At 46.3% G+C, this 15,657-nt stretch overlaps 1 protein-coding gene across 1 annotated transcript in view; it reads left to right on the forward strand.

The window, feature by feature from the left end:
* Positions 1–15,657, forward strand: part of EFHD1 (EF-hand domain family member D1) — a 41,775-nt gene that overhangs the window by 22,477 nt on the left and 3,641 nt on the right. The window contains exons 2-3 of the mRNA XM_058533235.1: positions 4,783–4,930; positions 12,352–12,486. Coding sequence (XP_058389218.1) covers positions 4,783–4,930; positions 12,352–12,486 — 283 coding nt within the window. The remainder of the gene's footprint in view (positions 1–4,782; positions 4,931–12,351; positions 12,487–15,657) is intronic.

Consider the following 15,657-nt stretch of genomic DNA (forward strand, 5'->3'; position numbering starts at 1 on the left):
ATTGTGGAAAGGTATATGCAACATAAAATTTACCATTTTAACTGTACAGTTCACTGGCATTAAGTACATTCACATTGTTGTGCAACCACCACCATGATCCAGCTCCGTAACTATTTCCATCTTGTAACACTGAGACTCTGTTAACAATAACAATTAAATAACTCCCCTTCCCTCCCGCCCCCCAGCCCATGACTACCACCATTCTACTTTCTGTCTCTATGAATCTGGCTACTCTAGCTACCTCATATAAGTAGAATCATACAATATTTATCCTTTTGTATCTGCCTTCTTTCACTTAGCAGAATGTCTTCAAGGTTCATCCAGGTTGTGACGCATGTCAGAATTTCCTTCCTTTTTAAGGCTGAATAATATTCCACAGTAAGTATATACCACATTTTGCTTATCCATTCATCCATCAATGGGCACTGACGTTGTCTCCACCTTTAGCTGTTGTAAATAATGCTGCTGTGAACACTGGTGTACAAATAAATATCTGTTTGAGTCCTTGCTTTCAATTCTTCTGTGTGTATACCCAGAAGTGGAATTGCTGGGTCATATGGTAATTCTATATTTAGCAGCTTGCGTTCTTCCTTGCTGTATTTTGTCCCCGGATAGCATACCAGCTTGCTGAGATCTTTTGGGTCTAGATTCTGCCTCAGCTTTGTGTCGCCAGCCAATTTGATAGTTGGCACCCTTTCTAGGTGGCCCTACCACTAACAGCCGATCCGCCTAACTGTATGGCATCTAAACCTGTTTATCTTTCCCCAGAAGCCTAATAGGGGGGCCTTGCTGACCCTGGCAGAGACATCAAGTCAGCCATAGTTTTCTGTTGAACCGGGTTGACAACGTTGTTTCAAAAGCAAATAAGGATATGACCCAGCAATCCCACTCTTGGATATATACCCAAGGGAAATGAAAACATACACAAAAACTTGTACATGAACATTCATAGCAGCAGTATGCATAACAGCCGAAAAGTGGAAACAACTCAAATGTCCATCAACTGATGAATGGATAAACAAAATATGGTATGGTCATACAATAGAATATTATTCAGCAATAAATAAAAATGTATAAAGAACTGATCGATATATGCTACAACATGGGTGAACCTCGAAAACGTCGTGCTCTGTGAAAGAAGCCAGACACGAAAGACCACATGTTGTATGATTCCATTTATATGAAATGTCCAGAATAGGCAAATCCATAGAGACAGAAAGCAAACTAGTAGTTGCTTAGGGGCTGGGATGGGGAGAGCAGGATAGGGAATGACTGCTACTGGGTACAGGATTTCTTTTTGGGGTGATGAAAATGTTCTAGAATTAGATAGTGATGATAGCTGCACAACCTTGTGAATATACTAAAAATTACTGAATTGTACAATAGTTATTTATTTATTTTTGAGGCGGAGGATTGGCCCTGAGCTAACATCTGTTGCCGGTCTTCCTCTTTATTTCTTTTTTCTTCTCTCCAAAGCCCCAGCACATAGTTGTATATCCTAGTTGTACATCCTTCTAGTTCTTCTACGTGGGACACCACCTCAGCATGGCTTGATGAACGGTGTGTAGGTCCGTGCCCGAGATCTGAAGCCACAAACCCCGGGCCGCCGAAGTGGAGTGCGTGAATTTACTGTTACGCCACCAGGCTGGCCCCTGAATTGTACAATTTAAAAGAGTGAACTTTAGGGGCTGGCCTGGTGGCTTAGCAGTTGAGTGCGTGTGCTCTGCTACTGGCGGCCCGGGTTCGGATCCCGGGCGCACACTGACACACCGCTTGTCCGGCCATGCTGAGGCCGCGTCCCACATACAGCAACTGGAAGGATGTGCAACTATGACATGCAACTATCTACTGGGGCTTTGGGGAGAAAAAGGAGGAGAATTGGCAATGGATGTTAGCTCAGAGCCGGTCTCCCTCAGCAAAAAGAGGAGGATTAGCATGGATGTTAGCTCAGGGCTGGTCTTCCTAACAAAAAATAAAAATAAAAAATAAATAAATAAATAAAGAGTGAATTTTATGGTATGTCAATTATATCTCAATAGAGCTGTTATTTTAAAGATTTTATTTATTTTATTTTTTCCTCCCAAAGCCCCAGTGGATAGTTGTATGTCGTAGCTGCACATCCTTCTAGTTGCTGTATGTGGGACTCGGCCTCAGGATGAACGGAGAAGTGGTGCCTCGATGCGCACCCGGGATCCGAACCCGGGCCACCAGCATCGCAGCGTGCGCACTTAACCACCAAGCCACAGGGCCGGCCCAGAGCTGTTATTTTAAAAAGAAGTAAAATGAGGCCCATCCGTGAGTCATTTTTAGTGAACCCATTTAGTGAACCCAAGGAAGCAATCATTGCTTCCTTTTTCAAGCGCTCACAAACCATCCTTTGATAATACTAGATCCGAGGCTGGTCCCTCTGTGATTCATATACTCTGCTCACTTCCTGGAAACCCAGGAGCACCTTGCTCATTTCCAGACCTGGATCGCTTGTCTTGTCCTTCAGGGTCCTCAGAGCTCACCAACAGACATCCAGTGGTCTTGTCTGCATCCTTTCGTACCTTGCAATATAAATCTTCCAGGCGAGGAGCAGCGCCCAGTGGGAGCACAGAGCTGCTTGAGTTAGAAAATACTCAGCAGAGGGAGGTGGCATCAGCGACGCACCAGAGGAGGACAGACAATGAGTGCTGTTGGAGGTCAGAAGAGGAAGGGCCAGCTCCCAGAGCTCTGAGGCACAGAAAGGCCACTGAGAAGAGCAGAGAGGGGGCGTTCTGTGTGGGAGAGATGGCATGAGCCGGCCACTGCAGCTGGAACAGAGCACGTTGGGGAGGACTGGGCCTCATCTCCAGCCCGACCACATGGGCCTCAGAATACCACCAGCCCACAGAGCTGGATTTCTGCTTGCCCACAGGCTACATTTCTTGTAGGTGATGGTATGGTTCCCAACAATGGTGCGGTTTTGTTGTTGTTGGAGGGGGCGATAGATCACGAGGAAGCCTGATTTGTTTATTTATTTAACTTTTTTATTATGGTAAAATACACATAAAATTTACTATCTTAACCATTTAAGTGTACTGTTCAGTGTGCATTTACATTCTTGTGTAACCATCACTACCATCTGTCTCCAGAACGTTTTCGTCATCCCATACTGAAACTCTACCCATTAAACACTAACTCCCCGTTTCCCCTCCCCCACTATGCCCTGGTAACCACTGTTCTACTTTCTGTCTCTATGAATTTGTCTACTCTAGGAACCTCATATAAGTGGAATCATACAGTATTTGTCTTTTTGTGTCGGGCTTACTTCAACCCTAGCATAATGTTGTCAAGGTTCATCAATGTTGTAGCATGTATCAGAATTTCGTTCCTTTTTATTGCGAATTATATTCTATTGTATGAATATACCATATTCTTTTGTATGGCTATGCCTCATTTTGTTTATCCATTCATCCGTCAATGGACACTTGGGTTGTTTTCGGCTTTTGGCTATTGTGAACTGATTTGTTTTTTAAAGCAAGGTCTTCATACCTGAGCAACAAGCCGTCTCTGGGTAGTGGAAAGTAGGAAGGACTTGAAGGGAGGAGAGCCAGGACAGCCTGGCGACAGCCCAAATGTGTAGAGAAGATGGAATGGTGGTGTGGCTGGGAGAAAGCAGAGGGCAGAAGGCTGAGGAAGGCTCCCACGGGGCTGACCCAGGCACTCAGCAGTAGAGGGCAGAGCCGGGATCCCCCACCATAGTGAGCTGGGTTTGTTTCCAGGCAGGGGGCTGCAGGGCTGGAGGAACAGCCGGCAGAGGTGCTGGCTCTGTGGCCAAAACTCGGCCAAGAGGCAGAGCCAGGTCCCTTCTCAGCAGTCACACAGATGTGACTGTTCAGACCTGGAGACTGGATGAATGGGCCAGAAGTCAAAGCATAAAACCAGAGCTGGAGCCAGGCCAGATTTGCAGCCACATACAAGGGCGGGAACCAGCTTCCACAAACAGGAGACCAGGAGGATGACCAGAGGGGTGCCTGGAAATGGGGGTGGCAGAGACCCAGGAGGAGGCTCCTGGAATTGCCAGTCGCTCCGTGTGAATGTAGCAGGTGCATGGGGTGTGTTCCTGTAGCTCTCCGTCGTCCAGCATCAGGAGGTTCGGCCCATGTGTGTTGACCACAACTGGGGAAATAGAGGTAAACAGGAATATTTTTCATCTTTGAGAAACTTATGGCCTGGTTAGGAGATAAAAGGCACGAAAACAACCATGTAGTACAAGATCCACTTTGTTTTTGTTTTGTTTTGTTTTGTTTTGTTTTGTGAGGAAGATCACAAGCTAACATCCGTGCTAATCCTCCTCTTTTTGCTGAGGAAGACTGGCTCTGAGCTAAATCTATTGCCAATCCTCATCCTTTTTTTTTTTTTTCCCCAAAGCCCCACTAGATAGTTGTATGTCATAGTTGCACATCCTTCTAGTTGCTGTATGTGGGACGCGGCCTCAGCATGGCCGGAGAAACGGTGCGTCGGTGCGAGCCCGGGATCCGAACCCAGGCGGCCAGTAGCGGAGTGCGCGCACTTAACCGCTAAGCCATGGGGCTGGCCCCAAGATGCACTTTGAATCAGATCGTGCAGAGCCCAAAGGTGTTTTGAGAAGAGGGTCCCTTCTGATGCAGTGACCAGGTGGACCCTGCAAAGCAGGAGGCCTTTGAGTCATTTTTCAGCAAAGGAGGCCGAAAGAACTACACATTTGGGAGAGTAACAAGCGTCCTTTCATCCTGGCTGTGGCCGTCCCTCATCAGCATCTTTCTTTTGACCTCGCAGGTATGATGCTGGACGGGACGGCTTCATCGACCTGATGGAACTGAAGCTGATGATGGAGAAGCTGGGGGCTCCCCAGACCCACCTGGGCCTGAAGAGCATGATCAAGGAGGTGGACGAGGACTTCGATGGCAAACTCAGCTTCCGTGAGGTACCCTGAGCCCCTGGCGGGGGAGTGCCCTGAGAGGACCCTCACATTTACAGTCCCCTGGGGTACAAATGGCTTTGGCTTTTCTAGAGTGCTGTTTGGATGTTTAATCTACAGTCCTGCTTTTAAAAATATCTTTAAAGAGCTAGTGAACTGCTGTGCTGGCATGGGAAAAGGCTCAGTATGCAGATCGAAAGTCAGTGTGGGTAGAATAACCTCATTTGGGTAAAAAATGGTAAGGATTGAGAAATCTGGAAGGATGGTCACCAAAATATTCATAGTGGATATTTGTGGGTACAAAGTTTTGGTGGTTTTATAATTTTATATGTTTTTTATATATTAAAACTTTTAATTTTTTTGTAAGAATTTAAAAATAGTAAAAAATAGCAATTAAACAATTGCCCCTGGACCCCCTCCTCCAAAGTGTCCAAGAATGGGCTTTTTGATCTTTGAACCCCTGAAACTGCAGGCAAAATTTTGTATGCACAGATGTCTTCCTGGAAAAGTGCATGTAGATTCACAGCCTGATACTTAAATGGGTGAGACCCTCGACGTTCAAGCCATTTCTATTTTGGGAAAAAGTCTCAAGGCCATCGGGTTTTTTCCATGGCAAGGATGCAGCCCCACAAGGAAGAGAATTCCATGCTTTGTGTATTGGAGTTTTATTGAAAGGCCTCTAGATGTGTCAGTGTGACCTGGTATTAGAATAACTTTGGTGACAACATCCAGCTAAATGCTCAGAGCATTAGCCCAGCTGCTGCAGACTGAGATCCAGTCCTGTCTCAGCTGGGCCCTCAGGAGCTGGGAGTAGAGAGGACTCTCCTTGCTTTCTGGTGTTTAACCTTGGTTATTCCAGAAACGGTGGAGCGCTGGCGTCCTGGTTTCTGATGGTGAGAACTTTGGCTAAGTACTGGTCTTCCGTCCAGGCTAGATAGGGCCGTTGGATGCTCTTCCTGGGGGTCTCTGCAGCTGAACTGGCAGTCTTGAGTCCCCTCCCCAGCTGTGACGAAACTGGCCTTGCCTCTCACCGCCAAGAAATCAACTCCAGATTCTCCCATCTCTTCCTTTCCTGAACTGGCAGGTGTGGAGATAGAAGATCACAGAAAACCTGTGTTGGGCATAACCCTCAGGATAATCTAGTTCATCCTTCTCATTTCAGAGCTAAGGAGCTAGAGAGCTCAAAAAGTCGGCACCTGCCTGAAATCGGCCCCAGCTCAGGGCTGGGCTTTGGTTGGAGTTTCCATGACACACAGCCTCCCGTTGTCTCTGGCCATGCTCCCTTCACAGCGGCCCCTCTGGCTCCCTCTCACATGTGGTTCTGTCATATCACTCATGCATCATGCTGGGCACTGGCTCTTTCCAACCCGGATACCCCTGGGATATAGAAAGTAAATGCTTTTGCCTTGGTGAAGCCTTGCAGGTAACAGTGGGGAAACTGCTTCTGCGCAAAGTTGTGACCTGTGGGGAACAGAAATCAAGAGGGTGTTTGGAGGTCTGTGCAAGTCACCAACTGAGCTAGGATACAATCCCTCCCCTACCCCGTTTTACCCAGAGGCCCCCGAAACGTGCTCCTCCCTGAATCCAAGATGCTTGGTTAGCTTTTGGTTAGCTGCTGTTTGGGCCATTTCCCACAGATGGTGGACAGCAGAGGCTTGGAAATCTCCAGAAGGTTCCTGTTGTGGGTTCTCAACCCTCCCACAAAGCTTCAGTGACATTCACATTCAGTCCTTTGTCAGTTCAGAGCCCCATTGTGGTCCCATCTCTAGCAGTTGTTCCTGGAGGTACAGGATCTGGAAGTGTAGACACATTTGCCATTAATACTCCACAGCCCAACCTCCTGCTTTTAGTGTAGTCATGCGCCACATAACGACATTTCGGTCAACAACAGACCACACATACGATGGCGGTCCCACAAGATTAGTACAATATAGCCTAGGTGTGTAGTAGGCTATACCGTCTAGGTTTGTGTAAGTATACTCTGTGATGTTCGCACAATGACAAAATTGACTAACGATGCATTTCTCAGAAAGCATCCCCATCATTAAGTGATGCATGACTGTATTTCACTCTGCCGGGTTCTGCCAATGTTGTAAGCCGCTAGTGGGCCAATGCTGTGGTTCTGTAATGAAAAGAGGCTTATAGTCAGACCTCCGTCCTCCACACTGAGCTGTGTAACTTGAGCAAGTTATTTTACTTCTGAGCCTCAGTATTACTGTCTTTAAAATAGGGATGTTAGTTAATAGTGTTCCCTCCGGACTGTTGCAAGAACTAAGTTCTCTTTCTGTGCCGTATCAGTTAGAATTCTTGGTCCCAAGTGACAGAAAGAGAATGCCAACTAACAAGAAAAGAACAGACAACTATTGGCTCACATCCCCGGGAGAGGAAGTGGAAGTGTTAGGCACAAGTAATCCAGGGTCTTGCTCTTGCCATACCTTACTGTGCTTTCTTCTATGTCCGCCTCATCTTCTCCTTCCACATAAGGTGTTGTGCCCCGGGCCTGCCAAGATGGCTGCCAGCAGCTCCAGATTACATATCCCCCAGCTTAGCAACCCCAGGGAATAGAGGGCTTCTTTATCCCAGAGTCTATACTAGTCCCAGAAGGCCTCTGATTGGCTCTACTGGGGACACATGCCCACCTCCTGGGCCAGTTGTTGCATTCAGGGTGCTGTGATTGGCTAGGTCCAGTCATGTGCCACAAAGCACTATAGTCAACAGCCTCACCATCATCACGTGGGGCAGGAGTTGCCAGGTAGACACAGTTGCTCACTTCTACAGTTCTTTCCTCACAACCTGGCATTTAGTAAGTGCTTAGTGAAAGTTTGTGTTCCATTTCTTTCTCTTTGGATTAGCTTGACTGAAGCACGTCACATTCGCTCTTTGATATGGAAGATATGTCTCCATTAAGTACTATCTTGCTGCTTTTCCCCCATGTACAAGGGAATTGATCTCTCTTTTAAACCATTTCTTTTCGGGGCTGCCCCCATGGCTTAGTGGTTAGGTGCACGCGCTCCACTACTAGCAGCCCGGGTTCGGATCCCGGGCGCGCACCGCCGCACTGCTTGTCTGGCCATGCTGAGGCTGCGTCCCACATACAGCAACTAGAAGGATGTGCAACTATGACATACAACTATCTACTGGGGCTTTGAGGGAAAAAAAAAAAGGAGGAGGATTGGCAATAGATGTTGGCTCAGAGCTGGTCTTCCTCAGCAAAAAGAGGAGGATTAGCACAGATGTTAGCTCAGGGCTGATCTTCCTCACAAAAAAAATAAAAATAAAAAATAAACCATTTCTTTTCCAATTATGAAAATAATACATGCGCATTATGGGTGTTTTAGAAAATGGCATATATGGAACCATTAAAAATGGTGATGTAGGGGCCGGCCCAGTGGTGTAGCAGTTAAGTGCACGCACTCTGCTTCAGTGGCCCGGGGTTCACAGGTTCAGATCCCAGGCCGGACCAACTCACTGCTTGTCAGGCCATGCTGTGGCAGCATCCCATATAAAGCAGAGGAAGATGGGCACAGATGTTAGCCCAGGGCCAGTCTTCCTCAGCAAAAAAGGGTGATTGGCAACAGATGTTAGCTCAGAACTAATCTTCCTCACAAAAAAAAAAAAGAAAAAAAAAGATGATGCAGCACAGTGTTTCATGACCAGAGAACAAATGTTGACAATATAAAAAGTAGAGACAAAAGCAGATTACCAAACTGTTCATAAAATATGATTGTTTACATTTATGGTTTATGTGTGTGCTTATGTATGTGTACAGACATGCACAAGAAGTCATGAGGGTGGACCAAATGTTAGCAGTTCTACCTCCATAGCTCTAGTGATCTAGAATTGGATTCCAGGCCCTCCCCACCTCTTTCTCCTTTGGAAACAGACAGCAAAGACTTAATATCCTCCTCTCTTTTTCTTATAATCCTCACTAATTCCATTACATCTGTCTCAGAGCAGAATTGAGACAGATGTAATGGAATTGATTGGACCATGGGGGGACCCCTGGCCAGACTAGGTTAATTGGCTCTGCAGGTGGCTGTTCCTGGAAGAATAACTCAATGTGAGGTCGCTGTTCTCTACCATGTGGATCAGACATGAGAGCTGGAGAGGGAATGCTGCCTCTAATCCCCAAATCAATGCCTCTCCCAGTTCCAGACCTCTTCCAGGTCACTGTATTCCGCTGTTGGGTTTTTGAGACATCCTTTTTGTATAGTGCATACCTTCTTTTTGCTTAAGCCAAAGTTTGTTTCTGCCACTTGCAATCTAAGAGCTCTAAGTAATACAGGGGAAGTGTTTGCGTCACCAGTCAGGGCCGTAAAATTAAAAATTTCCTTAAATTTATCAGAAGCAATTAATAGCCTATGTCTGAAATTGCTTTTTAGCTTCATTAATTCTCTCTGTGTTTCTTTGTTTTCTGCTTCTCCTTCCCTGCCCCCACTTTGCTCATAGTCACAGCTAGGACACTTTCCAATTCTCCACAACACACCAGTCTTTGTGGACTATAAATAGGAAGACAAACAAGGCTGGGCAGTGGAGAAATTGTCATTCAGAGGTTGGTGATTGTAATAAAATTAAATGGGAATGTCTGGCATGCTTTCTGGAAGGCTGAACATTTTCAGGTTGAGCTAGATTTTTTTTTTTCTTCTTTAACTAAGGCTAAGGCAGGGGGACCCCTAAGTTATGACAAGGTTGCTGTTTGTCATTTGCTGAGCTGGCAGAGTGAGAGTGATCATAGGTGGCCAGGATCTGCTCTGGTTAAAAGACCCATGAGGGGGGCCGGCCCGGTGGCGCAAGCGGTTAAGTGCGCGTGCTCCGCTGCGGCGGCCCGGGGTTCGCTGGTTCGGATCCCGGGCGCGCACCGACGCACTGCTTGGCAAGCCATGCTGTGGCGGCGTCCCATATAAAGTGGAGGAAGATGGGCACAGATGTTAGCCCAGGGCCGTCTTCCTCAGCAAAAAAAAAAAAAAAAAAGAGGAGGATTGGCGGATGTTAGCACAGGGCTGATCTCCTCACAAAAAAAAAAAAAAAAAGACCCATGAGGAATACTTTAAGCCCTTCTGTGAACACAGAGGAACATTGTCATCTCCACTGTACTTGTAAGAGCCCCCAAGATGACTTAGATTTTTGCTAGGCTGAGAGCAGTGGTCCATCTTTCCTGAGCTGCCTCCCTGGGCCCAGGAGAATGGCTGGATGGAGGGACTGCCTGTTTTGTGTTCGCCTGATGGAGCAATGGGGCGGAGGGCTTCTGTAACTAAATGCTTTAAGGATGGGTAGGGTACTGAGGGACTGATACTTCACTCCTTCTCTCCTTGCATGGCTCGCATTTGCAGTGCTGGTCTTTGCTGCTTCAATCTCTTCCATAAAAGCTTGACCACAATTGTCCCCCCACCCCCTTGCCCTCCATCCTGTTCTTAGGTGGGAGCCTCACCTCCTTCAACAGGCTTGTTTTCTGAGACTTCTCTAGAGCCAGTGTTCTGGATCCAATAGTCTGCAGCAAACTGGGTCTTTGCCGGCCTCTAGTGAGAGAATTTGAAGCTGCAGGTGGATGAACGTGGCATTTCTGTACAAGCAAGCTGACCACAGAGGCCTCCGCAAAGCTACAAGTCTTCGAGCATCTCGCTTCATCTCTTACTTTGTATTTGGCAATTTCCACAGTGGAGTTAGGACCCCCAACGCAAGAATTACAAAGAAAAGCTTATTAGCAAGATGTGTTCAGGTGGTTGTGGTGGAGGCAAGACTTTTACTTCACGAAACACACTTCCCTCCAGGGATTGAGATCTTGGCAGTAAAAGACACCCAAGTTGGCATTTGGAAAGTCTGTTGAAGTTGTTTAACCTCCCACTCTACTTTAGGTGATGTTCTTTTTTCTTGGGGAAGCCATTTTTTAGAAGAAACGGTCACGATAAAGACCCCTGAAAACCTGAAATTTCCCTTTAGGCACACGTATTTTGGGTAACACCTGAAAACCTGGAGAAGCCTCTTACTGGGATGACTTGGAAGGCATCAATTTATATTCGTTCCAAGTGGAAAAATAATTACAGAAGTTGACAAGCAGTTGTTTGACAAATAAATTCACAAAAATTCTTTAAAGAAGAGAAGTAAAAAGCCATAAAGTCGCCTTGGGGGAGAAAGATGGGAAGACAGGGACCTACCTGCCTTTTCAGCTTGGCCCATTTATTTATATAAAACATGTTCTGTGGGGGCCTTAGTACAAGCTTACTTTGAAGATTAATTCATTCCAGTCACATTTTGAATCTGGAGAAAGAAGATGGATTATTCAGTAAATGATGTGGGGATTACTAACTAACTATTTGGAAGAAAATAAGGTTAATGATCAACCTCACATGATAGATCAGAATAAATTTCAGAGATTAAATATTTACATGTTAAAAAAAAGAAGTAGGCAAAAACATAGGCGATTGTTTCTGTAACCTAGGTGGCGAGAAAGGTTTTTCTAAGCATAACTCTGGTGAGAGAAAAGAAAAAGATTGATAGAGTTTATGTAAAATTTTTGAAAGTCAAAAATAACCATAAAACAAATTGAAAAGGCGAGTGATGGAGCTAAAGCATTTGAAACATACCAGGTTCCATAAAGATCTCTTAGAAAACACTAACAAAGGTAAACAATCTAATGCAAAAATGGGACACAAATGGAAAATAGGAATGATTAAAAAACATCAGAAATATTAACTTATTTAGCTTTAAAAAATTTAGCTTTAAAAAATAGTACTTACAGGTTTGTTGGAGTTTTTATTTCATGGCTATAAACAAGGACAATTGACAATTATTTTGCTTTTACAGATAATGCTTCTTAAACTACCGTGTAAATGTTTCTGAGGGATAGATTCCAGCAGTAGAATTAATGATTGGAAGGGCGAAAGCATTTTATTTTTGATACATATTTCCAAAGTGCCCTCCAAAGAGTCTGAGTCAATTTACACTCTCATCAGCGAGATAGGAAGGTGCCCATTTCCCTGTATCCTTGTGAAAAATGGGCATGTTTTCATTTTTGACAGTGTGATAAGGGAAAAAATAATTGGTCACACGCACACATTTGCACCCTTTTTTTTTTTTTTTTTTTTTTTTTTGTGAGGCGATCAGCCCTGAGCTAACATCCGCCAATCCTCCTCTTTTTTTCGCTGAGGAAGACGGCCCTGGGCTAACGTCGGTGCCTATCTTCCTCCACTTTATATGGGACGCCGCCACAGCATGGCCCACCAAGCAGTGCGTCGGTGCGCGCCCGGGATCCGAACCAGCGAACCCCGGGCCGCCGCAGCGGAGCGCGCGCACCCAACCGCTTGCGCCACCGGGCCGGCCCCTGCACCCTTTTTTATAGGCTTGGCAATAAAGAATTCAGCCTGGGCCAGAGGGGATTGTTGTAAATCTCTCAGTGCGTTGACTGGACTCTAATCCGTCTTTCCGCACAGTTCCTGCTCATATTCCACAAGGCCGCAGCGGGGGAATTGCAGGAGGACAGTGGGCTGATGGCGCTGGCAAAGCTCTCCGAGATCAATGTTGCCCTGGAGGGTGTCAAAGGTGCCAAGGACTTCTTTGAAGCCAAGGTAGGCAGGACAAGAGCTCCCTCCCTCCGCCCTGCCTGACAGGGGCTCCCAGGCTGTGACTATCCCATTAATTCCCTCAGGACAAGCGGAACAGCGATGACTTAAGATATATATATGATATGTAATTGCGGGGAAATGGGAGTGTGTCTGCGTGCAATCTGAAAATTAAAAACAAAACAGAAAAACAACCAAGTGGTAAATGCATTCGATCCTGGTTTCAGATTCAAAAGGATTTGCTGGTACAGTGCTCGCAGATCAACTCTCGATCCGGACTTTCCTAAAGAATTCCTCTCTACCCCAAATCACAGTTAAGTTGCTTGAACAGCTCCCTCCACGTTTGCATCTTGAACATTTGTGTGCAAACAAGTGCATAATGGGGCCAGAGGAGGGAGCCTCGGTGTCTTGTCCCGAGTTGGTATTTGCTCCATTGACAGTGGTTGGGAGTTGGGAAGAAATCTCCAGCACATGGTCGCAGAGCCCTTCTGGGTGCTTCCATTCATTCACATGTTCATCTTGTCATTGAACATTTATCGAGAGCCTCTCCCTTGTTGGGTGCTGTCATTTTCAACTCCACAGAGCACACCTGCAGCAAGAGAGATCAGGAGAGCCCTCCAAACTCCCTGTCAACCACAGCAGCAGTGGAGTGCAGTGGGTAAGGCTGCCTGGGTTCAGATTCTGCCTCCTCCGCTTACTAACCCTGTGATCTGTCTATGCCTCAGTTTCCTCATCTGTACAATGGGGGTGATAAGAGGATAGCTGTGAGGATTAATTGAGTTCACATATAAAAAATGTTTTGCAAGTACCTAGCTCCCCATGAGCACTCTGTACGTAATATAAGCTGTTGGGACTCTCTGCCACTCCAGGCAGGAGCCAGCCTCTTGTGGAGTTTTAACTCATTCCAAGAGTTTACCCAGAGACAGAGTGTCCTTGGTGACATATCCCAGCCTGCTCGGGCCCCTAAGCAGGACTCTTTTCTCACTTCTCTGTGATACTACTTGGAGACAGATTCCATCATCTTTCTGCCAAAACGTAAACTGTGAATCATGGTGGGCTCCTCATGCCTGAATTCCTACTGCTGTCATCTGACAGTTTCAGGGACAGGCCAGTCACTCACTGCACCTCAACCAGCATCGTGTGTCCAATCCTGAAAGTGGTTGGTTCCTTCCTTCATGACTTAACATTGATTCGACCCAGCTCCGGCAAGGCCAGGCACTACATTAAGCTCAGGAGATATAACTCCTTGACAAGGGTGTCGTAGATAAAACTTTTGCCCTCCCCAGGGCACACACACAGTCTTTGCAAACAAACTTTCAGCCTTGACAGACAGGGAGTAGAGAGGAGGCAAGGGTTAATTCTGGTGGGATGTGTCCTCTCCATTCATCGATTGAATCAACACTTGCAGATCTCTTGTGATACCTTGGGCAGGGGCCTTGGATGGAGACTTAAACTTAGCAGGACACTGTTTCCAGTCCATTGCTACAGCGCAGTATGCCAAGTGCTCTTGTCGAAGTCTGTATGAAGTCTCTGGGAACGTCTTATCTGGGCATCCCGGACCTTATATAATCCAGCTCTGATCCCCGCTCCAGACTCGTCCACCCCTGTGTGCATTTCTTCAAATACTGCCACAGTTTTCACAACTGGCCTCAGCACCTGTTGTTTCCTCTGCCTGGAATGCCCCACCCAAATGCCTCTTCCAGAAAGCTCTACTCATTCTTTAGGACCCACCTTAAAGAGTCGCCTCCTCTTGGTTGCTTTCCTTGATTATCCTGGCCGAGAAAGTCCATCCACTTCTACGTGCCTCTATTACTAGTGGAAGCGGTCTTATAATTTATTTGTTCAAGGCATTCTTGGACCCTTTTGGTAAGGGTACAAATTGACCCAACTTTTTGGAGAGCTGTCCGGGGCTAGCTATTCACGTTTCATATCCTTCACCTCTGGAATTCTGCCTCTAGGATTTTATGCTTCGGAGACAGTCGTGCAAATGCACATAGATGTATAGACAAAGATTTTACTACAGCATTGTTAGTAATAGAGAAAAATTGGAAACCATCGAATCTTCCATTCCTAGGGAATCGAGTCCATTGTGCTGCACCCACACCTTTGCACATCCTATAGCTGCACGTATGTGTGGACAGATGTCCAAAATGAATTAAGCAAGACAGTGTGTTTGAAACCTCATTTTGTTAAATATTAAATACAAGCTGGATAATTATATACCAAAGTATTAGTTACGTCTGAGGGACTTATTTTTTATATTTTTGTAATGTTTTATAATGTGTGCATTATTTTTATAACCAGGAGAAAAGATGAAAAGAATAACAATAAAATTTTGTGAACTTGTTATGTTTATATGTGTCTGCCTCCTCACCCAGACTCAAAGGCAGAGTAGGTGTGTTATCTGTGTAATTATAGTGCCTGGCTTATAATGGCCCTTAGTAAACTTTTGCATGAATGACGAATGAAGGGAATCATCACTTGAATTTGGGAGAGGGCCATAAAGGAGCTGACATTTGCAACAGATGTTCAGAGATGAATGGGGATTCACCTTGCAATCAAGGAAGGGAAGGCGTTCCTGCCGTGGGAACGGCAGGAACAAAGGCTCCGAGGCATGGGAGGGTCAGGAGCATCTGGAGGCTGGCCCCTGTCCTCACTGGACGCAATTGGACAGGGAGCTCTGGGTTCCCCTAAAGGTCAGGCCGTACCCAGCCTGCTAACCACCAGAACTATCTGCAGTCCAGCTTCCCAGGCCCCACCGAGATCTACCTGGGATTTCTCCTGGATGTTGCCCAGGAAACGTAGAGTTGAATGAGCTTTGCGGGTGGATCCAAGGTACAGGCAGGCTTGGAAAGCATAGCTGCAGGCCCTGGGGTCCCTCAGAGGTGTTTGAACAAGGCCTTGACGTGATCAGCGATGGGCACTACGGGAACAGACTGGCCTGGGGAGAGGCTGGACTCAGGGAGGTGTCCATAGATGTCTGGAGAAGAATTGTAGTTTCAATGAAGGTAGTGACAGCGGGGCTGGGGAGGAGGTAGAGATGAATCCCAATCTCTCTAGAACTTTCGGTATTCACGACCACTTGGTTGGAGGCGGGAAATGAAATGCCACAAGGCTGTGGAGCGGGTTGATGATATTTTTTTTTTAAGTCAAGACAGGAACACCCCCGGCCCCCCC

The sequence above is a fragment of the Diceros bicornis genome, chromosome 37 (genome assembly GCF_020826845.1).
Source record: "Diceros bicornis minor isolate mBicDic1 chromosome 37, mDicBic1.mat.cur, whole genome shotgun sequence".
Lineage (NCBI taxonomy): Eukaryota > Metazoa > Chordata > Mammalia > Perissodactyla > Rhinocerotidae > Diceros > Diceros bicornis.